The sequence below is a fragment of the Orbicella faveolata genome, unplaced genomic scaffold, assembly GCF_042242905.1.
Source record: "Orbicella faveolata isolate gen_17 unplaced genomic scaffold, um_ofav_v1 contig_46, whole genome shotgun sequence".
Lineage (NCBI taxonomy): Eukaryota > Metazoa > Cnidaria > Anthozoa > Scleractinia > Merulinidae > Orbicella > Orbicella faveolata.
In genome coordinates this window covers 13378398-13402271 of record NW_028301576.1, presented here as the reverse complement: position 1 = coordinate 13402271, position 23874 = coordinate 13378398, and the positions used below count along the sequence as shown (strand labels likewise).

At 39.6% G+C, this 23874-nt stretch overlaps 3 protein-coding genes and 1 pseudogene across 3 annotated transcripts; 3 read left to right on the top strand and 1 right to left on the bottom strand.

The window, feature by feature from the left end:
- Window positions 1-929: 929 nt before the first annotated feature.
- On the top strand, window positions 930-2770 carry LOC149098498 (uncharacterized; annotated as a pseudogene).
- Window positions 2771-3491: 721 nt separating this feature from the next.
- Window positions 3492-6411, top strand: LOC110041290 (von Hippel-Lindau disease tumor suppressor-like). The gene is made up of 2 exons (XM_020746572.2): window positions 3492-3953; window positions 5152-6411. The coding sequence occupies exons 1-2, from the start codon at window positions 3608-3610 to the stop codon at window positions 5268-5270; spliced, it is 465 nt and encodes a 154-aa protein (XP_020602231.1). The 5' UTR covers window positions 3492-3607; the 3' UTR covers window positions 5271-6411.
- A 1495-nt stretch (window positions 6412-7906) lies between these two features.
- Window positions 7907-14991, top strand: LOC110041307 (pleckstrin homology domain-containing family F member 2-like). Its single transcript, XM_020746586.2, has 9 exons — window positions 7907-8038; window positions 8666-8730; window positions 9183-9320; window positions 10395-10458; window positions 10887-11012; window positions 11747-11853; window positions 12469-12631; window positions 13326-13453; window positions 13781-14991. Exons 1-9 carry the CDS (start codon window positions 8023-8025, stop codon window positions 13871-13873), a joined length of 900 nt encoding a protein of 299 aa, XP_020602245.1. The 5' UTR covers window positions 7907-8022; the 3' UTR covers window positions 13874-14991.
- A 3054-nt stretch (window positions 14992-18045) lies between these two features.
- Window positions 18046-19622, bottom strand: LOC110041322 (uncharacterized). Its single transcript, XM_089278541.1, has one exon. It carries the CDS (start codon window positions 19515-19517, stop codon window positions 18558-18560), a length of 960 nt encoding a protein of 319 aa, XP_089134667.1. The 5' UTR covers window positions 19518-19622; the 3' UTR covers window positions 18046-18557.
- Window positions 19623-23874: the final 4252 nt, after the last annotated feature.

Below are 23874 nucleotides of genomic sequence, written 5' to 3'. Positions count from 1 at the left end.
GGTTACTGTTGCTCGTATTCAAAGCTAGATGACGGTTTCGACGGTGATATCAATGATATTGTGTGAGCAACAAGTATACAAAGAGAACAGGGGCGTAGCCTGTATTTTTGCATAGACGGGTTCGTACTCATGCCGATCATAGTATCGCTGCCCCAATTGAAATGAAAATCCACTACCGGAGGCGCTCTTTGTTAGGGAGGTCCGGGGGCATGCTCCCCTGGAAAATTTTGATATTTTAGGTCCTCAGAAATCGAATTTCCTTGAATTTGAGCACAAATTTCCAATTATCTCAGCAGTGCCATATGTAACTAGGATTTCCAAGAGGGGATTGCAAATCTCGCTTCTAAAAGAAACGCTAACAAAATTAAGAATGGATAAGTTAATAGTTGTTGAATACATTACATTCTTCATGAATTACTGTAGTCTTGTGATTTATCATTCACTCAGCTAAGAAGGAGGCGCCTTGGATGCTTTCGTGCAAAAATGTCGATTGTTTTACTAACTTCTATTTGCCTGTTGTAATGAATGTGCATTAGGGCAAGACCAGACGCAAGTGAGTCTTTAGTCGGCGCAGTGTACTAAACGATCGTTCCAGGCAGTTTCAGGTAGTTTCCCCGAATTGAATTGCAAAGAGCTGTGCATTTGACAGGGCTTCTAGTGCTCTTACTATAGATGGGAAAAGCGCAAGGAAAACTTCATGTCCTTTTACCTTTCAACCCACCATGTTCGACACAAGTTGAGCACATTTGTTTAGCTGGCCTCGGGTATTTCTTTCTCAATTACGGCTAGCAAAAGCTAGTTACGCTTCGGTGAATACTTCCAAAAAAATTGTAAACTTCATTGAATGTTCCAAAAGGGTGTTTCTTGTAAGGGGTTGATCACAGGGGTGAACGATTGCGAGGTTTAGACAGTGGGCCCTGCAGTGTGTGTACACAGCCTTTAGACTTTTTTCCCGTATCAGTGCTTGTGTGCCTCGCCTAGTAGAACATGTTAGACCCAGCACTGTACCCTTACCCCTAACAGTTTTTTATGTCTAAGTCATATCCCAAAGGGAGGGTTCCGGAATCCCTGGAACCCCTCCCCTGGCTGCGCCACTGGAGAAAGAGTTCTGCTTCAGCCAATACCTCAGTTTCCGAAGACAAAAACACAGAGTTGAGTGGCGATAAAGAGCACGTGGAAGGTGCGAGGTTCGAAAACTTCAAATCTTTGTCAGCTTCACAACGCAAATTGGACTCTAAGTCAGACGATTCTTCGGATGAAAGCAGTGGAACGGAATATGCAGACCTTCAAGGATTTAGAATCGTTGATATTTCAGCCCTTGCCACTGTATTAGCATCTTTACGATGTCCCTCCTGTAGAAAGGGGAATGTTTGCCTCGAAGAAGACGAAGAGTCAAAAACGGGCCTTGCGAAACATCGGTGTTGGACACCAATTGGGCTGGTCAAATTTACATGTGTTATGAACATGCTGCCTCCAATGAATGAGAACTCCTACAGGGACCATGTCAAGGCCTTGCGGAACGCAGCTGAATCTGTTGCCAAAGCTAGCATGAGTAAAGCAGCTGGTCAGTGAGGTCAAGGAGTTCTATGAGCTTGCTTAGGATGGCCTTTATGACATTGCTGTCTCCAGTGATGGGACAGACTTGGAGGAAAAGGAGGTTTTCCTCATCGTATGGGGTGGTGACAGCCCTGTCAACAATCACAGGCAAAACTTTAGATTGTGAAGTAATGGCTAAAGATCGTAGGGAGTCCAAGTTATGGAGAGGTAAAGAAGGGTCCCATGCATTTTAAGAGTGGTGGGAAGGACATCAACATAAATGCCATACTAACTTTGAAGGATTGTCAGGAACAGTGGATGCTAATGGTTTGCTAAATATTTTCCAACGGTCAGTTGAACAGTATGGTTTGCGCTATTTGGAATTTTTAGGAGATGGTGACAGCAGGGCCCACAAACTGTTAGTTGAAGAGGCTGTATGTGGTGATGTTGAAGTAGAAAAACTTGAATGTGTGGGCCATGTACAAAACCGCCTAGGTTCACGCCTTCGTTCCCTGAAATAGAGGCTTACAAAGAATCGTTTAGAGGATGGTAAACCAAATGGAGGAAAGGGGAGACTGACAGATAAAGTTATGGACAAGCTACAAGTGTATTATTGGAAGGCCATCAGGCAGAACACACACAGTGTTGATGCAATGCAAAATGCAATAATCGCTATTTGGCACCACACAAGTCTACTGACGACAATTCAGACCATGATCTCTGTCCTGAGGGGGAAAATTCGTGGTGTGGTTTCCAGAGAGATGCTGCTAAAGGAACATCGGATTACATTCACAAAGATCCCATTCCAGAGGCAGTGGCTAATGCCATGCTACTAACCTTTGAAGCCCTAAATGAGAAAAGCCTTCTGTTGAAATGTTTACATGGTGGTACCCAAAATCAAAACTGAAGCCATCGATGGACTGATTTGGCAGCGTGCTACGAAAGGAACTCACTCCAGCTTGCCAACAGTTGAGTTAGCAACCTTTTTGGCAGTGGCACACTTCAATGATGGTTCATCAGTATTAAATTACGTGTTAAAAGAACTTGACGTTGTTCCCGGAAGGCACTGCAAAAAGCATGTGTAAAACTAGAAAGTGACAGGATTCGCCAATCACGAAGAAAGAGTGGGGAACCTGCCAGAAAGCCTCAAAAACAACTGAGAAATTGGAGGAAAGGTTATTCTGACAGACTGGAAGAAAATGAGGGACCATCATATGAGGCTGCAGCCTTCTAAATGCATTCAACGGACCTGAGAACTGTTTTAAATGCTCTCCATGAACTTTAAACTGAATTTTATTTTTCAAGATTTCCGTATTTTCATGATTTTGAATGCTAGGAACAGTGTTTCTGAAAACCTATTTGAAAAAATGATGTGAAATCTTCACAGTGTCCTTAGTATCATTAGAGCTATGAAATGAGCCACTTATATGAAAAACTGACTATATTTGCCAGAGTTACTAGCTGTTATCTTTAGGTAATTTTGGACTTTTTGTTATGCTTCCTTGGAATAGTTATAAATTCTTACCAATTTCTAGTAAGGACCTCAAAGTGGGTCATTTCAAAGCCAAAGGCATCAACATTGGTGATATAAAATTTCAGCTTTCTGTCATTTTCTTTTTTTGAGATATCGTGCTCCTAATGAACCTTACATTTGGAGGTTCGGAAATGGGTGTGGTCAGATTTTTAGGTGTGGCTTCTCTGGAATTTGAGGAATTTGTGTCCGCTTATAACATAAAGAAATGCTGGGCTTGCTGTTTCCAGTGGCATTAGTGAAATGTTTGTCTGTGAGACTTGACTGGCCAAATAAGTGTTTAAAAAGTGACCATTTTCAGACTATCGAGCCACCCTTGACCGAAATTTCGGGAAATTTTGGTTGAATGGATCGCACCCACAATGACACATTAGTGCCGATTACTTGACGTATTTTGTCGACCACAGCTGACTGGTAAAATCCGGGCTCATAACGTGACTGTTCCCACGTAAATCGACCCGCTGATGTAAAACCGTCAAGCACAAGTTTGTATAAATCTGTATAAAATGCATTTCTTTGAAACTAGCGTCTTTCTATAAAATGGAAGAGAGCGACGGAGAACTTTCCGGGCGCCCACTGAAGTCTTTAAACACCAGAATAGCAGCTCCAGTTGAATTTATAAATCACACTGGTAGAACAATCAATCTAAAATGGTTCGATTACGATGGGAAAGAAGTTCCATTTGCAACTCTTGAAAGCAGTAATTGCCTTGAAGTAAACACCTACGTGACTCATCCTTGGATTGCGATAGATGAACAAACTAATGAGACAATGCTGCTGAACTTAAGAAAAACTTATTTTCCCGATCAACCTGTCATACGCCATGTAGACTACGAAGGCCGAAGATTTTACGCAGTCAGGAGTCGAATTCATATCACAACTCCAGGTAATTATGCAAGTCACGAACGAGTCACTTAGTAACTTTCCACATTGGGAATGCCCCTGGTTTACACAGGAGGATTGCAAACGAGTTGGGTGTAGTCAGTTCACCAAGGGTGGGAAGATTTTGTAAGGTAAAGGGGCATGTAGTCAGCATCACGCCAGTGGAACATACCGCTGGAGCTTTGCCATCTCAATTCTATAGCGAGGGTGTGGAACGGGGGGTCCCGATCCCACATTCCCGCTCCTTTTTCACTAGAATTACGCATCCCGCACTTTTTTCCTCACTATCCCGAATCCCGTTTTTCTTTCCCAGAAAAATTCATTAAAAAGTCTAATTTCTACAAAAGCTAATAAATGTAAGATGTAGATTGGTCCTTTCGATTGATATTTTGAATTTACGCGTGTTTTTAAAGGCTTCTGCGAAAAAGAAATAGCTTTTTGTACCTCAGTATGATAAAAGAGCGCGATATGACCGATATCATGATATGATATGGCCGTAAGATAAAACGAGAACAAAACTCTTACTGTAGCAGAGCTGGCATTGCTATTTGCAATATCTAGGACCATCTAGCGGTTAAGCTGTTGAAAAAATCCCCTCAAGTTTACAATAAATGTGAATCTCTGAAGAGACTGAAGAGCTTGAGCAATTGAGTCAATTCAGTATTGAGTCAATAACTGGTATGCTATTACACCATGTGCACTTTTCTGGCATCTGGTTGGAACAAAATACTCTCTGACAGTTTCTTTTAGATAACTATTAACCAGGCACACTCTATAGTTTGGTTTGAAAGGAGACACCACTTAGCGCTCTCCTGGTTGATTTGCTGTGGCCGCTAGATGATTTCCCAAATTCCTGACAGACAGGCAAAAAAAATTCCTCATCCCATGCCCAAATTTTGGCAAGTCCTGCTTCCTGGGAAGCAGTCAAATCCCGGGGTCCTGTTAAGATATTTAACGTTTTCCTGATTCCTGCACCGAATTTTGGTCAAATCCTGGATCCCGAGAATACCCTTCCAGACCCTCTATAGTCTTTGGCTTGGTCTTATAAATATGGAAGCCAGTTTGCAGTCACAGTGTCTCTCTCCCTCTACTCAGATTGAAAGTACATGTAAGTCATGTAAGTCGTGTAAATGGTCAAGAAGAACTTCAAGGACTATTGAAAATTTATGATGATGATTTTGTTTTAAATCTTCTTACTGCAGTGTACAGACTTGAGGAGTATTGTATAAAGTTCTTAAGGAAGACTGTTCTGTCTCAACACATCAGTAGACTACCGCTTCCACAACCAATCCTTGAGGAAATTTCACAGACAGTTACATGATCACCAGCTGGGAATTTTATGCCTCAAGTGTCACTTTTATGTATAATGCTTTAAGCACAGGTGGCACTTTGTAGCTGATAGTATAATGTACTTCTTATAGTAATTAACAATAGACCATTTTACAGTTGTTTGCTCAGTGACCTGGCCTTTGTATGGCAGCGAAGCTGCACATAGTTAGCATCAGAACAACTAGTTTCACACAACAAAAGCAGTGGTCTGTATCAAAACAAGGTCAACTCCAGCCTGGCTGCCATCCAAAGGCCAGGTTACTGAGCAGACAACTGTAAAATGGTCTATTACTCCACAAGCGTGTGTCGGATATGAGATGATAGATAGCCAATGAGATGTGTAATACCGAGTTGGCTATAATCATCTAGTGTACATGTACAAAAGCAAGAAAAAATTGTGAGTGGAATAATTGTTTTATTAAAAATGCCCCCTAAAAATATTTAATATAGAAAACTAACATGAGGTAAAGATAATTTTGCTACCAAAAATAATGTGTACTCATACCATATTTAAAGAGCATGATATAATGGCTCGTTTACCATGATGGCTAAACCAGTGAAAATTATCGAATTGCATCATTCAATGATCCAGTTTTTAATAATATTTAGTAGTTATAACAGTTCTCAGAAGCTCATCGTGTTTACACTAGAGAATATTAACTGTGTGAATAGAAGTCGTTGGTAAATAATGTGTTGGGCTGCATCTGGGTCAAGAGACATCTACTTGATTATCACCCCCTATAACTGATAAATGTAAATAATTTAAGAACTGTAGGGAATATGAGAGAGGCTGATGTTTTGAGTGCTAGACTTTTCTTGGAGCAAAAATGTATTTACTACCTTATATAATTAATTAGGTTATTAATTACACAGAGATTTGCAATAAGTTTGTGCCCATAGTCACTGCCCCGACTTATTATAAAAAACTCAACTTTTTGGGAGTAGGTTAGCTGCAGGATAATCAATATATGAGACATTTGTACACTGTATATCAATTTTACTGTACAAATGTAACATAAAAATTTGTTACATGTATATGTGAAAGTTGACTGAGGAACACCTTGTTTTGGTGAAAAACATCTGGTTACTGGTATATAGGAACTGATTACGTACAATAAAACAAATCAAATATACCAGTATGGATAAAAATGTTTGTACAATCAAGAAAATTATTCCTCTGAAACTTCTTTAAATAGAATTTCTGTTGTTCCAGAAAATGTCCATGCCATAACCTCACTTGAAGGTTTTGTTTGGTCCAGAAATATCCAGTTTAGCTTCAAAATTGTCTAAAATAAACTTTGGCTTATGAACACCTACATCCCTCCTGTTGGGAATTTTGTGGGTATGGATATTTTTTAGTGGCAAAGTGTTTAGCCTGCGAACACAGATGGATTTCTGGCTTTTGTCTCATGCCACCCAAAAATACAAAAGCTGGAAATCAGTCTGTGCTTACAGGCTATAATCTATTAACCTTAAGAGATGATTATGGGGTGAATTTCAGCTGGGGCCAGGTTAGGGGAATAAGATTTCAGCATGGGTTCCAAAACAAATTCATGTAATATCTTAACAATATTCTACCCCTTTTGCTGGGCAGCAAAAAAATGGTGAAATGGCACAGTGGTTAGCCTAAGTAGCACTTTGGTCAGCCTAAATATCACTGACTCAACAGTGGTTAGCGTTCAATAATTTTAAGGGTAACCCTCTCAGACACCCGTCTGACCTGATTTGTCATTTCCTCATTTTGCCATTTCGTGTTTTAAACACAACCTAATATTATTGCCATACTGATCACACAAGTCTATGAAAAATCATGTTGTAGTCTTTGACTGGCTGTTAATTAAAAGCAAGTAACCGTCAAAATCCCTACTGGATACCTTAAAATGGTCAAATTGAAAACATGTCCAAGATGCTTCAGTCTTTCAAAATTTTCGTTGGGGACGATATTGTTTCCAAGCCCCCTCAGGGAGGAAGCAGCTACCTGAACTTGATAGCTCAGTAACCAATGGCGAATCTAGGGGAGGGGCTTGGGGGCCCCAGGGACGCCCTTATTTCAGGTAAAAAAAGGAAGAAATCCCGGAAGGAAGAAAAGCCGGCAGGGAAAGCAAAATAAAACCACCCCATCCCACCCCCCGTTAGCTCAAGGTCTGGATCCGCCACGGGTAACTATCCATTAATTGTGTAGCAGAAATTATGTTAACTTTAATTTTTGGATGCCAAATTAAAGTTGAAGTTTAAAATGAAGTTCTATTACAGTTAGGTGGGGAGGGGGTACACCCAGCGAATTGTGAGAGGCAAAGCAACCTCGTCCCCAGATCTCCTGAGGGCGCAACAACACAAGAAATCTGGGAATGAAATTAAAATTAGGAGGGAAATATATGGGTGTGTATAGACTACGAGTAGTCCCTCTTTCGCTTAGTCCGTCGTGTGTGACGCGAAAGAAAACCGCTAGAAAAAAATGGCCGCGCGAAATCCTCTGGACGAGAAGAACGGCCGCGCGAGATCCTGGGTGTATAAGGCCAATTCTGTATGTATGTTTGTGTTTGATGCCTAAAGACATTAAACCAACCTTCGTTTTTTGCCATAAACTTCCTGTTAAGGTAACAATTTATGGAATTTACCGTTTGTTTCCATAAATGGGAAATATTGACATCTGAGGCTCTCCCCCGCGGGCATGTCCCACGCATCAATCAAGATGACTTCATGACCATGTGACATGAACATCCGCTAGATCTGCAGACTACAAGATGGTGGACAGGCTAGGTATGTGATGGAATTGTACGTTTATTCCTTTTTTTGGGGGCAAGATTTTGCTGTAAAAGTCATTAACAAGTTCATCTGCTCTGTACATTTATACTTTGTTTTGGAAACTGGTTATTTTGAGAGGTTGAAAGCTTTTGGGTCGGTGAAAAGCTCACTGCATGGCGTTGTGTGAGAGATGGGTTGTGCTCCTTGTACAGTTGTGTTGGGTACATTCAATGGTCATGCATTAGAAATAGATTTAGTTTCTTTCGGTTCGATTCCAGCTATCGTGAACGGGTTGAATTTAGCAGTAGCACAGTGTTCAGCGCATTGTCTTGGCATACATTTTAGTTTGATCAGCTCATCACGGCTGCAAACTTCACTCGATGTGAACTGTAAGGATTTAACCAACTTTAGGAAAGTTTAAATGAGAAAATGAATTTAATCTGCCTGCTTTACCACTGTAATATTTCTTTTTATCCAAGCGGTTGGTTGTATTTTTCGTTAAAAGGAATGCTTAATCTGCGTATCAAATTGATCAATTCAACAATGTTTTGCAGATTATTCATGATATAGTTAATATTTATGAGTGTCTTGCTTGACTCTTGTACTAAGCGTACTATTGCATTTGTTTGATGATTTTTATAGCTAACACAGAAGCTAATGAGAGAAGGATAAGAAATGTTGAAAGTTGTTTTGGAGCTTCTGGGCAGGTAATATATTAATCTTTAATTAATAAATAAATTAATTTGCACTTTAAGTAATGTTTACATGGAATCTGAGTCCATTGAAAAAGTATATATTAAGTATGGTTGTGGCCCCATTTTATGGTGCTGAGACAGCCCTCCCCAGATTTACCCCTGCCGAGTGAGCCTTTCAAAGTTTCATTTAAGAAGTCAAGTGACCCTTTTTCTGGCTTTTTTTTGAAGTTGCTTCGGATGGTGAGACAACTCAGGGAAGCAACTTCTCTTATCTTTGTAGGGTAACCCTCCCTCTTCCTTGCAGGTGTTCTTATAAGAACTTGCTAGTATTGGACAATTTCGACCTACACTGTTACTAAATAAATGTATATTTACATGTATATATATAGTTTCATCCTTCTCCCAAGCTAAAGTCTTCCTCTCATTAACAAGTTGGTACAATTTTTTTCCAAACAATTTTATAGCCGTTACTGGTCCCTGGAAGAGTTTTGGTTGGTGAAGGAGTTTTAACCAAACTGTGCCGCAAGAAGCCCAAGCCGCGGCAGTTCTTTTTGTTCAATGACCTTCTTGTGTATGGAAATATTGTCATTAACAAGAAAAAGGTAAGAATTGTGCACAACTCTGTATTTGCATGGTGAACATTTAGTTTTCTTTCAGTAGGGTTTGTTATCAATGAAGTAAATTGCTGTGTTTAGTTTGTTTTCCGAAATGTATGTGCGATAATCGGGGGTCTTAAAAGGATGATTAATTGAAATCTACATGTATGGATGAGGGAAAAAAATAGATGTTGTAAACTTCTTATTTCATTTTCCAGAGCTACTCTCTGTTTCAATTTTTCATATGATGAAAAATGAAATTTTTCCAGCAGTTGTCTACAGTGCATCTATTTCCAGTGATGCTAAATAGTCTTCAGAGGGAAAATTATTGAAAAACTGGCAACTTAGTGTTTTTGTGCAAAAATATGATAGGTAAAGCTACCCAGGAATACTTGTGGGTTTCTGACCGAGGCAAGAGTTTCCCCTTGCATAAATTTTTTGAAGTGATATTACTTTTCTTGAAGGCAACCTTTCTTCTCTGGAAAGTACTTTTTGTGCCCTTTCAAATGATATATAGTAAACTGTACTGCTGTAAATGCTTGGTAAAATATTAAAAACAAAGAGTACAATCTGATCCATTTGACTTTTTATGCATGTCAACTAAGAGTTAGTGATGGTTTCCTGGAGGGTAGGAATGTGTCTAAGCAGGGCTAAAAAAAAACTTGAATTCCAGTTTGCCCTTATGACAAGTATTTCTCAAATTGGCAAGTCATCATTTGCTCTTTTAATGATTCAGTTGGCAGATGACCTGCCTGATCCCTTGCCCATCAGGCAAGTGAGAATGGAAAGTTACTTGCCCAGAAGAAAATCTTCTTGTCCCAGATGACCAGACGGCACTTTTTTCAAGCCCTGCTAAGAAACACTTTTAACTGGGTTTTAGTGTTTTTGGCCAGTTGCTTCAACTGTTTCAGCAAACTTTAAAAACAATTTGGTGTAAAAGTTGTTGACTTAAAATTTGTAAGTGCATTTGAAGGAAACATTCGTCTTGTTTCTCAGGCTAGTGTGAGGGTACAGCATCAGGGAAATTTTGTTCTTGAGATTACTGAAATAAATTTTATTTATTTATTGTCAAATTTTCAGTACAACAAGCAGCATCTTATCCCACTGGAAGACATCAAACTGCAATCCTTGGATGATGAAGGAAGTAAGTTTCAATCATCTATGAACCTTAAGTCTCCTATTTGTAAACCCAAGCCCATGGTGGTGTAACTTTTACTAAGTATTATTATAGCAGATCATATCAGTAGTAGTATTCTTGTTTTGATTGGTTCTCAACAGGCATGTATTTTAACTATTGTTATAAAATTGGAGTACAAGGAACAGAAATGGTCATTAGTGGGTGTCCAATTATATGTACTCTTTGCAATTGGATCACTTTAAGTGGACACCTACTCCGCTGCCTGTCAATTACATCCTCTTACAAAACAAAACAATTGTTTAGAGCATTCCTGGCCACTAGAAAAAAAGAAATCTTTTACAGTGGTTACATAAAATTTAGAGCATAAATAATACACAGGTTCCTGCAGGGGTTTAGTTGGTGAAACTCACCTATTCTTGTACGTTTGTCTCAAGATTTAAAGAATGGATGGCAGATCATAAGTGCAAAGAAGTCTTTTGCAGTGTATGCAGCCACAAGGACGGAAAAGGCAGAATGGATGGCACATATCAACAAGTGTATACAAGACCTGTTGGCAAAGAGTGGGTATTTTAATCAGCAGCTTGTTTTGATCAGTGTTTTGAAATGAGCTTTAGCCTTGATGCATTGCCAAGCCTAGGATAATGTTCTCAGAATGGGTTATTTGACAATGGGATTTCACTCCTGCGACAGTTTTCCAATACTCATTAGTCCTGTAAGTCATGGTGTGCGCATTCTTCAGAAACCCACTCTACAACAGGAATGCTTACATGGCATTCAAACATTCCGCATGGTCTTACAAATGTTTTTTTTTGTGTGTGTTTGTGTTGTTGTTCTGCAACAACAACATCCTCTTTATTACCCTTTTTTCATTAATTAATACAGAAATGTATAAAATATTGCTGAAAATTAGGGTTCTGGCAACCCGAAATAACCACTAGGTTTAAAATGCCGGGTTGCCAGTTTACAAATTGGTTAGTCAAATTTTGGCCGGACACACACACGTACACACAGACACACATACAAAATATAATATATACCAGAAAGTAAAGAAGAAAAGAAGCTGAAATTACATGCGTGATCTATTACCTTAAATTGAAAAAAAAAAAAATGTTTGAACTGAACAATGCAGAACATCAGTTTAATAATGGTAAGGTGTTGCAAAAACAGTGATAATATCTTAATGTGAAAAAGAAGACTGTAACAAACATCAAAGAAGACTGTAACCAAGATCATGTATTATAAGACTAATCGTGAATTTTCCTTATGTAATATTCTGTTCCTAATTTGATTTCAGCGGGTAAGAAAGGTACGACTGAACATGCTGCTGTTTGGGTTCCTGATAGTGAGGCTTCAACATGCATGCACTGTCTAAAGAGCAAGTTTACAGCTCTAAACCGTAGGGTAGGTGCAACTTACTTGTGGAACTGACTTTCAAGTTTCTTCTTCAATCTCCGTAAATGTAGCAATATTATACTGGGTACATAGGGAAATAGCTGACACATTCCTTGTAAACTGTGATGGAAATCAACCCAAACATTCCATACTCTAGGGCTTGAAAAAAGTGCTGTCCTGTTGTCCGGGACAAGTAGATTTTCCTTCTGGGCAAGTAGCTTTCATTTGCACTTGCCCAGTGGGCAAGGTATCATCCAGGTCGTCTGAAATCTAAAGCGGTAAAATGACAAATTAAGACTTCCCAGGGCAAGCAATATTTGAGAGCTCCTTGTCCCAAGGGCAAACTGGAATTCTTTTTTTTTTTTCTTTTAGCCCTGTACTCATAACTTGCTAGGAGATCTTTACAGAGGTTTGTGTACACAGCATCTAGAATTGGTTTTTGTTTCATTCTGACTGCATGTTTGGAAAGATAGGGATCTTGTGACCAGCTACATCTTTTTCTTTTGGTCTAGCAACTGACCTCTCAAAACAAGGGAAAATGTAAAGCATGCAAACAAAGATATCTGGTTTTCAGGTTGATTTTTGTAAGGTTGCTGATAACTTTGATTGTTGTTTCTTATTCAGCATCACTGTCGCAAGTGTGGAGGTGTGGTGTGCAGTAGTTGTTCAACAAAAAAATTTCTACTACCCTCCCAGTCCACAAAACCGCTGCGAGTGTGTGACAACTGCTATAATGTTTTATCAAGTGGCAAGGTTCAATCTGATCAAGAACCTAAGAGACACAACAGTATGTTGATTTTATTTCTTTTCTAGTCAAATAAAGAACATGTATTGCCTCATTTGTGAGAGACATGTTAACCATGACATGGATGCCCAAGACAACATTGGTTCAAAAACAAATTTAAATATTACCTACGAAACTTGTGATACTCTTAAGTCATTAAGTTTGTTTTACTTTGGCATCTTGAAACTGCTTATGGAGCACAGTGTATAAATTTTAAAAAGTAGCTGTAGTGGCTCATGTTCCCCCGACAACACAGAATTTCTTCATTTCATGTTGTTGTTTTGCAGAGGATAGCAAAGAAATGTATCAAGAATAATAACCCACACGCAAAGCCATGAATGACCTGATCCTGAAAAACATTTTTGCTTAGAAAAATTGCCCAACCACCCTCAGAAATGTAATTGTCATATTTAAAATGCTGGTTTTATGCCTTACCACTTACACCCCCTTCTCCCTGGCTAATGAGCTTACCTCTTGTAAGCCCTGCATTTTCACAGAACACTGTAGTTCAAATAGAAACTGGAAAGTAGTGAGCAGGTCAGTTGAGTTACAACTGGAAATAACCATAATTTTAATATCAAAATCTTGTGTGAAATGGTGCAATTCATTGTACTGGTATGGTGCATGAATTGTCAGATTGATTCTCCCTCGCTGTGCAGATTGTCATCTTATGGCACTTCATTCTTTATTTGTCCAGCTGTCCCCACTCCACCACAGAAGACAGACAAGGTGGGAGATGACACGTCTTCAGGGGAGGACAACTCTGATGATGAGGAAACTGCTGTAGAGACTTCTGGCGTATCAGAATACCAAGTTCCTACCACGGTTTGTTGATAGCAACTTCATTGTCTGTTGTAACCTATGTCATGGGGGGGGGGGGGGGATGGGGAAGGGGGGATGTGTACCCTGTATAGTAGAATAAGTGAGGTCCATCGTGATTAAGTAGTACCAACAAACAAGTGCTGTGCATGACAGTACAAGTATTTTGTAAGTGTTACCCTTGTAGAAGTGCGACAGGCCTGAGAAACAAAGCAGTTCTAACTTATTTGAAACCCGATTCACTGAACTTTAATTGAGGATGGGATATGTTTTGCGCATCTAGAGCTCATATTCGCGCAGATCTCCATTAGATTTTGTATATTTTTTTTTCAGCCCACATTTTACCAAGGTGACCAGGCTGCTCCTGTGGGGGAGGGAGGTGGAAATACAACAGAACCTATGGAAACAAATTCTAATGAAGTATGATGACAGAGTGATGTGTTAATAGAGCTACTTGAAAGGATTTTAAGAGAAAGGATTTTCACTGGGGAAATTGAGGGCTTTTACATGCCCTAAACAGTACATTTTCATGTTCAAATTATACACCCATATGTAAAATCAGAGGAAAAGACTAATCACAAGGCATTGAGTTATATTTCATTTTATCAATTATGAAAGCTAGCATTAGACTAGTAATACCTTTTATTGTTATTGGTGGAAATGAAGACTTGGCATTTCAAGTTTCAAGGTTGCTAATCCAATTGCACAATAACCAAATCAATCACTCATCTTTTAGCGTACAGCCAGGACTGGCATTCTTAGCCAATCGATGGCATTCTCACATCAGCCAATCACTCTAAGGATTGCTAGGTAATATTTTTATGCTGATAAGTATTGAGCAGTCTAAGGAATCTTGACAAGTATAAGTAAGTGATAATTTGCAAGACCATGTGACAGGGATAGGTTGCGTTACAGAAAACACCAGAGGTCATGCTTGGTATGTAACTGACACTATTTTTCTAGCAGTTTTAACAGATACCATTTGTTCACTGTTCCGGAGAATTTCAATATATGCTAACAGGGTTGAATTTAAACTGTGACATCAGCAGTGGTCTGTACAGTGATTGACATAGAATGAAAGCTCTGTAAGAAATAGTTTTTATTCAAATTCAATTCAATAGTACCATAATACTGGAATATATTTTTGAGAATAAAATTAATTAGAGAAATAATTATTACATTGCATAGATTTCCAGTTCTGTAAGCTTTCATGAACATTCGTTCAGAAAGTTGTCACCTCTAACATGGCATAAAACAAATGTTGCCTAGTAACGTGTGACTAATATCACAGGTTGACCGAATGCTTGGGCCCAGGACTTCAACCTAGGAAGGAAGTTGCTGTTGCCTATCTGTTTAGCGAATGGTTTTTAAATTGAATCTAATGAATCACCTGGTATATAAATATAATATTTTCAAAATTCTCAAGTATTTTGCGGATGACTTAGCCCTTTTGTACTGGAAGTAATGCAATTTAGCAATAACAAATTGTAACAAAGTCAGTTTTGCAAATAAAACTGCATCTGAATCAGCTGCAAACGAGAAAAGTTTTTTCTTATCTTGTGATGTTTTATAGTTGGTTGACTGTGGTACAAACGTGAAGGAAGCATAAAGGTTGGCACACACAAGGGGGACTTGCCTCTGCAATTAGGGAGTTTAGGCAAATCACTACGGCTGGTGCAACTACGACTGCCGTGACTGAAAAGGTCTGGGGAGAGTACGTCTCGGTGGTCTGCCAAATTTGATGCAACCGACGTACATGCGCAGTGTCTCATTTTGGGGGAAATTTACTTCCGGTAGCCGTATCAGAGCCAGCCGTAGCGATTTGCTTAAACTCCCTATTAGATTCCTACAACAAGTTCTTTCGGCAAGTCCCTTTGAGTAAACTAAACTTATCCTTCTTCGCTTTCTCTCTCTTTCTCCCTCTTGTCTCTCACCGAGCAAAAATCTGTCTTGCAGGGTACACTGCTATAAGTACTCACGTGTAAACAGTACAAGGGACTAGTCTCTACAAGCAGTCTCCTCATGTAATCTGTAAGTAAGTTGTCGCGGAACTAGTCCCTCGTGGATGTAATATATCAAACACGAGAGACTGTGTTTCACCGGGATATCCAAACACCGAGAGGAGGGTTGAAAATAAGACGCGCAGCGGAGTATTTTGACGAAATTCGAGGTGTTTGGATAGCCTATGAAACACTGTCTCGAGTGTTTGATGTATCTTCTCAATCGAAACAAAAACAAAGGAGTAAACGGAGAAGTAATATAGTCAAAATCTATGCTTATTAAGACCGGGTATCCAAACCTCCATCACGGTTGTGATGTTGATGAATTATTAATGAGTTTGAGAAGCTTTGGTTGCCTCTTCATCTCTACACAAAAGAAGTAGAATTCTAGATAGTGATTACCTTTGTGCTGTTTTCCTTAAACTAAATTGGACAAACCAATATCTGACTAATCGTAACATACCCAAATATAGTCACGACCAATGCGGGACCGCAATGCGAGACCGCAAAATTTGCGGGAAAAATGAAGAAACCAATCCAAGGTTTGGGTTGACATATGATTGGTTGAGAAATCAACTTGTTTGCTCCGCATAGTCGTGGTCTTCTGTTATGCACAACAATCCAAGCGAAAGAAGGTCAACTCGTTGTCTAGCTCTGATTGAACATACTGTGTTGTATGACTATTAAATTGCCCCGTAAACACCAAAGCGACCAGATAACTTTCACCGGCCGAACGATCACTACCCTTTTCAAACTCATTAATAATTCATTAAGTTAAAACAAAGAAAATCAACCGTGAAGGAGGTTTGGACACCAAGATTTTGACGATTTTACTTCTCTTACGTTTTTGCTTCGATTGAGAAGATATATCAAACACCTCAAATTTTGTCAAAAACACTCCGCTGCGCGTCGTATTTTCAACTCTCTTCCCAATGAAACACTGTCTCTTGTTTGATTCAATGTATACAGTCGAACCTCCGGTTACGACCACCTCTCGTAAGCGACCACCTCTCCTCAGCGACCAGTCATCCAAAATACCAAGTTTCCAAGTCAAATCACTATACAAGTTGGAACCTCTTGTAAGCGACCGCGACCACTTTGTTTGTTTTTTTTTTTGAAATTTTCTTTTGTTTTTAAGCTCCCGTAAGCGACCACTTGACAGATAATAGAGCGGAAATTGGATAATAAGGTGTTATAACATCGCATAACAACAGACGGAAAGTACCGGATTGACTTCTAAATGAATGAAACATTCAAAAGTCCCTGCAGTTACCATATGCTAATGAGGCAAAATTTTGACCCAATATGGTCTAATCTCTCGGAAGCGACCACCGCCCGTAAGCGACTACCTAGGCTTGACGTTTTGGGTGGTCGCTTATAGGAGGTTCGACTGTATTACTTGAACCAACTTTAATTTCGAATACCGTGAACAGTCGTCAGTAACACAAGGAAGACAAACATTCCTGCCTTTAAGAAAGTCAGTTCTGCGTTTTTTTCCCAGCTTTATTGTCACTCCACTGGAATGTCTCCCACCACCTCACTGAGATAAGCAGCTGCAAAGGCGCGCAAAGCCACTAGCATGGGCTAGATTATTACATGAAATTTTCTCCATGTCATGAATTTCTGCGTTTTTAGTGTTGTTTTGTGTTGTTAAAAAAATAAATAGACGTCGCTAAAACACGTATGCACGCAAATTAATGTTCAGTGTAACATCAGTAGATCAAGGTGGATATACCGAGGGTAGATCACGCTGTGTGGCAATTGTTCATGGTCGCTTTCCTCAGCTCCATGCAGTTCTTGTGCTACATTTGTGTAATCGTCAAATTCTGCCCAACCTAACCCTCAAGCATCGCCCTCTTTATTTTTTGCCTTTCGCCTACGAAACGCAACGACGCCTGGGACGAGGCAGCGTCAAATAATGTCAATCTCCTGAGCAAATAAATTATGTCCCCTGTTGTACATTTTGTTACACTACTTTACGCCTTCTTTAGGGCAGTAGTAGAATGAATGCAATGCATCATGAAAAATAAAAAAAAAATACATGTGGGATTGTTTCCTATATATACTTTTCAGGTTTAGTTCGTAACATAGTATGTACTATGTGATCGCGGAAATAAAGTGACTTGGTTTTGAAAAATCCTGTACTTTAAATGGCAAAAATTAAGCGCCGCGAAAAAATTCCCGCCAAAATTACGAAATATAGATGAGGTGAAAATTTATTTCCAATAAAGCATGACAAGAGAAAATAGGGGAACACCTTGATTTTTCTTGGATATAGAGTCGGACCATTTCAAGACCTGTACTCAGAGAAAAGCACAGTAAAAAGATACAAATCCATATACGACGGTTACTCACTCTCTGGCCGTCTCGTATTTTTACACGACGCCATGCATGGTAGCCAGTCATATTGGCATTTTTACGTTTTCGAATTGCTGCTGAATTTATCAGACCTCATCTTTTTTCAAACGATATTCAATAATAAAAGGACTGAAAAGGGGTTAATTGAAGTTGATAACGTTAAGAACAATTCTTTTTAAGGCTAAGCAGATTAACCTGCTGTTATCCTAGGATGTCTACGTGATGAGAAAGTCAGATCGCTCTATTTCAATATGCCGCTGACATTTAATTCAGTACGTGCGTCAATTGCCACTTATGCATTTATGAGTACACTTCTAAACAGTGCTGCTATCACTAACAAAATTGACATAAATTTATCGGTGAAAAAAAGCTAAATTTCAAACGATGGTTTATTCTATTCTTACATGAAGTAAACCAGCAAGACGAGGGGCAGCTACAGGAAGTATCGCTAGAGTCACCGTAAAATTAACACAAGAGATTTGGGCCTGAATTTAACCTCTCTGCGTTGTGCGGATCGCTTTGATGTCCTGATTTGAAGATCGTTAGCCGAGCACGTGACAGAGTCCTACACAGGCCACGTTGGGGACAGTGGAATGACACTAGTCACACTACGACTTAAAATTGCGTGACATAACATGAAAAAAAATTGTTTTTAAGTGCTCATTGTTGCAGATCTGAAGTTACAATATCGATTTCCATATCATATAAACAGAAAGTAAATATGTTTCCTGGCTAAGCGCGCAATAATAAATCTAGTCTACAAGGCCTTGGTTATCTGTTTTATCAGTATATTTTTGCTCGCGGGTTGCATCTGACGTCTGAGGAATTTCACTCATGGCTATGTCAATTGTTGCTCTAGTTTCACATGTCTTGTTGACAATTCTCCAAAGCACGAGGAAAATTCGACCGATGAAAAACGTGCAAGAAACTGCAAGGAGAGCTTGCATAATGACAGTGTTTAGGCGGCTGACGCGATTGAACTGGAATATTACGCTGGCTGCCAAAACCCAAATTAAAACTGGATAAATTGTCCATGTGTAAAGAAGGTCATCCTTAAAAACAGTGTTCTCTAAAATAAACCATACCACGATCGAAACGCCGAGAATTCCCAGGGCGATCGTGACTGCGAGTTCTTGCTTTAGGCCGTGAAAGTATGTGATAGTTACAGCCAGGCTCCGGAGAGCTGCCACAGTTATCCAGGTCGTGTACGCGGCAATCCCGTTGTTAACGAGGAGATGAATGACCCAAAAGTCCAATCGACTGATGTAGTAGCGGTGTTTGTACAGACCAGAGTAGCTGCAAGCGAGTGAAGCGTAAAGAAACACCATGATCCCAAAGTTTAAGCCTGTCGTGACTTTGATAAACTCCCAGCTCATAAACTGCGTCCACGCCATGTTTGACAAGGTGGCGAGCGTGAAAAACACGAAGAAAAACGCGCTTAGGACATCGGGTACACGTTTCCTGAAGATATGGCTGAGCGAGTAAAGGATCCACAGGGCTGTCCAAGCGTTCACCAGCTTCCAGATGTCGAAAGCCCACGGAGCCGGGTTGAATTCTATGAAGTATTTTCGCGCCACCTGCCCAATGGACTTGTTGCCAAATAGGATCCCACTGCTGTTGTTAGAGGCGTAATTCATTACAAGGAGCAGTGTGTACATGATCATGTTGAGAACGATGCACATGCCCTTGATGACTCGGTAGCAGTCCACCATTTTGGAGCAGTTTTCTGAATGTGCTCTGATCTAAGCGCTGGGTCACCTTCAGTGCTCGCTGATATTTAGTTGATGAGTTATCTTCGTGAGGTATGTGTGCTTTAAATGGCTCTGGGGAATGGGTCGGGGCGCCGGCTAGGACTCCCCGAACGGAAGGGTGACTCGCTTAACTATTTGAACGAAGGAAAGATTTTGGCACGCCCTCTAGATCAAGACGTAACGCAGGAAAATCTGATCTAGAAAAATCGCTATATTTTTTTTTGTCCTCCCGTTTGTACAGCCATTTAGTGGCGTTCTCCGACGCAATCAACTAAAAATATCGTCTCCCACCCCTCCTTGTTTACAAACAGCTCACCTATCCTTTCCCCCCGGAAATTACAGGTAACGCCCAGTAGACATAAAGAAAGCGACACTCGATATTTGTACAGTCAAATAGGTTATTGTTATGGTGTTGTTTTGGTTTCGCTAAAATTTGCAACATGACATCAGTCACATATGAGGGCTTCTGCCGGCCTCTTTTGAGGTTATGCTATGCTTATTTTAGGTCTGACAAGTATCCTATATTGAACATATTGAACCTGATGTTGAACATGCCGAAATACCGATTATCACCCTCTGAACTCTCGGCGGGCTTTTAAAAGAAGCGTTTAGACTTATAAATATGTACGCCATTACACACTTTAAAATGGTTGAAAAGGATAGTTTCACAGTGCGACGCAAGTGCAAGCTAGCATAAAATGGTTTTTTCGCCTTCTTGAACCCCGTGTACTTTAACAATCACAGACAACAATTTATTCAAGGAGCCCAGAGGTCGTGGATTCGAATCCCGTTCAAGTCGACCTTAATTTATGTTTTCATGCTTTATTTTAGCGTCGCAACTGTCTAAGGTGAGAATATCAGTACTATGGTATTTCGTGCCTAATAATTTTTATCCGCAGAAACCCGTTCAAAAACAGGATGATCCAAATTACATAAAGGACACACAGTAACAAATAGCAAACGAAACTACTCACTACTCATTTCCTATTGGTTCATACACAAAGACGCTGAGTGACGCACGATGGGAGTCGGAGCATAAGAAAAGGGATCCGTACGAGAATGAAATGTTTTTACGACTTAAGCGTACCAGAAAAAAACCTGCGATCAGGCGTTATTTGTTTTTTTTTGCGGTGGAGGACGAGACCAAGACCGCCTGATGCCGGTTTTACCAACACTGAAGAAACTCCAATTCGGCGAGAAATCTGGACATATTAGGTTAGTGACTTAATATCGTAGAATATCAGGACGGTAAACACGGTTTCTGATTGGCTAATTAAGACTTTGGGAACGGTAAGAGAGGATACTGGCACTAAGGTGTACATGGCACATAACAAGTGTCTTCTCCGGCATTTCCGGCAGAAAGCGCGATCGTGAGAGGCTGGGGAGAGGGATGAGGTGCGTCCACACCAAGGCGAGGTACTACTCACGAATTTCAAGCATATCTCTAGTTCAATTCAGCGTGCCTATCGGAATTAGGGCTATGGTCAGCTCAACATTGAAAGAAATGGCTCAGTATTAGCTCCATTTGGTTGGCCACGACGTTAGGGAGCCTTAGCATTAACGACGGCGACCCCGAGGACAAGGTTTAGTAAAAAAAAAAAAGATTCATATTTTACCTTCGAATTTCTGAATTTTACAGTTGTTTTTTCAGATCTGTTTAATGCATCTATCGGTCTCTGAACTAGCTCAAGCTAAATATGTTACGCCAGTGTTCAAATCCAACTAAAAATAACGAAAAAATTAGCCAATGTGGTTCGCTTTCTCCAAAATGCGCAGAACTTGCTCATTTTACAACATCGTTTTACAGAAGATGGCTGATAGAGGTTCACCTGAAGACAACGTTGGGCGTGGTCAGTTTTTATTTTATCAAATATAAGTACAAACAAATGGAAGTGGAGAAAAAGTAGAACAATGATGGTTATAATACGGTCCATAATGCTAACAAAAGCCAAAGAAACAATTACGTGTACAGACGCGACGTGTCTGTCAACCCAACGCTGGCTCGTGTGCTGTACAAACAAACTAAATCGTTTAGAGACTGTTTTGTGATTGTTTGAATTAAATACTGCTGAAAATGTGTTTTACAGTATTCCACATTGTCATTCTTTTACCTTCATCTGGCTAAAAACGTCCAACTTCAAATATTCCTGGCCGTTTAACAAAGGTATAAATTAAACAAAAAAACAAAATCACCCTTGGGACGGCAAGAAGCTGGTCGCGGCCGCTTAACAGAGGTTTCTATTACAGTGTATAGCTGACAATAGCTGATTCTTCCGAGAAATTGGCCGCTGGCCGCCAAATAAAGGTTGGCCGCTTAATAGGGAGTCACTTGATAGAGGTTCGACTGTTTCAAGAAAGAATTACTAAGCTTGAGGCTTTTTGACTTTGCAGAGACTTCCTCAAAGAGTCCTATCCATTTTCGTTATAAAAGTATGTCCTATTTTGAGCTGTCTGTCTGAAGTTTATACATTGTTTATCGCAAAAATGAGTTAAATTCAAATTAATTTTTTTTAAGGGTCGATACAACTTTGTTGTTCCTAATTACAATTTAGGCAACGTTACCAAATTCGGAGTTTCTTACTTCAATACTTTTAAAGTTGCAAGTGCTTAAAGCTCGTGAAGGCGTCAAAAGTCACCCACTCTTGATTAAGAGTAATTGTCTTAATCCGGCTGTAGTCGCGAAAATAGATGTAATGGGTGGTCCAAGACCTATCTCATTACAAGCCAACACTGTGATGGTGTTATTCTGTCGTAAGTTACTTGTCACCAAATGTCGGGGGGAGGGGGGGGGGGGGGGGAGCTTCAGTGACCTTGCTTGTTTTATTACTGTTCGTGCCATAATCCACTATGTGTCTATCAATGTCACCGTTGCTTTCGCTTGCTCGTACTGCTAACCACGTGACCAAGTAGCTGGTAGACGTTTTCTTTACTGCTTTGAAATTTCGAGGAGGTGCAGAAGGCTCTGCAATTATAAACAATGATATCAAAATACGGCGGAGGCAGTATCAGCGATATATAACTAGCAAGTACAGAAGTTCCAAATACTTGCTCTACATTGCAAGAAAGCAAGAGATTATCAAGAGATTATCTCTTGAAGAAAGTAAATAGCAAATTTGACTATTTCCTTGTACACAAACAGACTAGATGAAAAATGTTGGCGATCGTGAAAAACAAGACAAAAGACAATTTGGTATGGCATGTCATTTTACTCAAACCTTGATGTTTTCATGGCAACCAAGGGAAGCTTTCCTAAATTTTTCCCACGTCCACTAGTGTTTCTATAACTCTTTACAATTAACCACTAAATTTTCCTTGATTTTTATTGCGTTAAATTGATCACGTAACGATATTAGGATAAGGTAACGTAAGTTCGTCGGTGGAGCTGCACTATCTGCCCAAAGGTCCCGTCAGAGAAAAATATCTGGATAGATAGTACTCGTCCATGGAAATTTTTCTGCAAACAAATAGGCTTATAGAAAAAAAAAATTGAAAGTCGCAATTTGACTGTTTTCTTTTTCAAATTTGACATTTGGCTTTCGCGCCTTTTATCTAAAAAAGGCTGAAAATAATTCAAAAGGATTTTTAACTGGCGCGCGGAAAAAATTATTGGTTAACAATGGAGACAATAGGTGTTTATGTCTCGGAACTATCGTTCTGATAGTTGCCCCTTGGAAATTTGATGTTCTTAAAACCAGCATATTTGTCCCAGCGTATTTGTGTAAAGAAATGATCTCAGCCCAGCGACATCTCTCTGACCGGAGACGTAGTGCTGCTTTCTCACCATTAAAAGAGTATTTGTTATAACTGAGATTAAAAATTACCTAAACAGCAAATTAAATTTTATCGGCAAGGCTATGGAATAACGTAACTCGAAAAACACGTCATTTCTTTGACATAATACTTTAACGCACTTTCCAATTAAAAAATGTTAGATGAATCCCGTCACCTGCTAGCTTCTTTGTATCTCGTCTGTTTTTTCTCCCAACTGCTGATCCTTTTACCCTGTGAAGTTTAGGGGAAGAGAGACAACGGCTCTCCAATAACTAAAGTAAAAAGAGTATTTGTTATACCTGAGATTAAAAATTACCTAAGCTCAATGATTTTGCTAATTTGGAGGTTTAAAAATTTTACCTGAAGGAGATCATATTTCACTTAGTCAAGTCATAATTGCGTATCGGTTTCGTTGATTACCCAAATCGAATCTACTCGATTTGAAAATGTTGAAAGTTAATTATGTGACTATGCTGTTAATGTTCTTATGCCGATAACTGATGGATTGTTACTCATACTTTCGCGTGAAAATGCTATGAAGTTGTGT

Coding starts and splice junctions, on each gene's coding strand:
- LOC110041290 (XM_020746572.2), top strand. CDS start 3,608: ATGGAAGAGAGCGACGGAGAACTTTCCGGGCGCCCACTGAAGTCTTTA. Junction 3,954..5,151: donor AATTCATATCACAACTCCAG/GTAATTATGCAA, acceptor TTCTTACTGCAG/TGTACAGACTTGAGGAGTAT.
- LOC110041307 (XM_020746586.2), top strand. Junction 10,459..10,886: donor ATCCTTGGATGATGAAGGAA/GTAAGTTTCAAT, acceptor GTTTGTCTCAAG/ATTTAAAGAATGGATGGCAG. Junction 12,632..13,325: donor AGAACCTAAGAGACACAACA/GTATGTTGATTT, acceptor TTATTTGTCCAG/CTGTCCCCACTCCACCACAG.
- LOC110041322 (XM_089278541.1), bottom strand. CDS start 19,517: ATGGTGGACTGCTACCGAGTCATCAAGGGCATGTGCATCGTTCTCAAC.